Source organism: Sinocyclocheilus anshuiensis, unplaced genomic scaffold (genome assembly GCF_001515605.1).
Source record: "Sinocyclocheilus anshuiensis isolate Anshui unplaced genomic scaffold, SAMN03320099.WGS_v1.1 scaffold88, whole genome shotgun sequence".
Classification (NCBI taxonomy): Eukaryota; Metazoa; Chordata; class Actinopteri; order Cypriniformes; family Cyprinidae; genus Sinocyclocheilus; species Sinocyclocheilus anshuiensis.
This window is the reverse complement of record NW_015555728.1, coordinates 1256176-1257287: the sequence shown is the minus strand read 5'-3', so window position 1 is coordinate 1257287 and position 1112 is coordinate 1256176. Positions and strand designations below refer to the sequence as shown.

Sequence of the window (1112 nt, the reverse complement as noted above, 5' to 3'; positions counted from 1 at the left end):
GGGGGGGGGGGGTGATGAATTATCTCTAAGAACATCTCCATTTCTTGTTTTATGCATGTAGTGATCATGGGAAACCTGCTGCTTTTAGAAAGGTTCTAGTCCTTACAAACTGAATGAATGAATGAATCAAAGTTGGGCAGCAGACCTCTAATGTGAGTGTGCAGAAGTGTGTATGTGTGTGTTTGAGTGTGTATTTTAGTTAGGACTGAACAGTGAAAAGACATGAAACAACTCACCCTCTTTACCAGGTAAGCCATCCTGGCCTCTCTCGCCCTGTGGACCTGGGACAAACACACACAAATTTACCGTTACACAGGAAGTATAAGGATTCTCCAGATCTTAAAGCACTCTCTACTCTAGTCTAAAAAAAGTCAGTCTTCTACACTAAAGTATACTCCAGGCCTGCCATTGGAACAGTCCCACAGCCTGATAAAAATCTGTGGATCGGTGAAGTGCTTGTTGGCAGACAATCTAAATAACACCGAACTCATCATGTGAGATCATCAACTGTGACATCACTGCAGAGACAGGATTCCCTAAAGAAATAATTTATGAACTGATACATCGATATATTTACACAGTCACTCATGTTATTCTCCCCCAGAAAGATTCTATGATAAAATAAAATCTCCTCATGTTTCTCTCCCATCAAGCATCTGGCCATGAACACATCCACACAGTTTATGTTGCAGGAACATAGTACTGAGTGATAGGGATGTAACGATTCACTCAACTCACGATTCGATTCTATCCGATTCACGATTTTGATTTCACGATTCGATTTGATTCACAATATTTTTTTTTACAAAATGAGATTTAAGACAAATTATAAATTAAATGTGTCCTTTTATTATTGCTTGGACAAAATACTGTACGTTTCTTTGTGAAATTGGAATATAACACTATAATAATATACTAATATAGCACTTGCATATTATTGCTCTTTTGTTGGTTATGATTGCTTCTATTGTCCTCATTTGTTAGTGGCTTTGGATAAAAGCGTTTGCTAAATAACAAAATTAAAATTTAATGTAAATGTAAATAACAAAACTAAATTGAACATTTAAAACAAGCCCCAAATCAAATAAATAAGTAACACAAATAAAATAAAT

General features: G+C 35.8%; 1 protein-coding gene across 3 annotated transcripts in view; it reads right to left on the bottom strand.

Moving 5' to 3' along the window:
- The window catches only part of LOC107672770 (EMI domain-containing protein 1-like), a 104706-nt gene that overhangs the window by 26150 nt on the left and 77444 nt on the right, over positions 1 to 1112 (bottom strand). For all 3 annotated transcript variants that reach the window (XM_016466120.1, XM_016466119.1, XM_016466121.1), the window contains exon 7: positions 237 to 281. In XM_016466120.1, coding sequence (XP_016321606.1) covers positions 237 to 281 — 45 coding nt within the window. The remainder of the gene's footprint in view (positions 1 to 236; positions 282 to 1112) is intronic.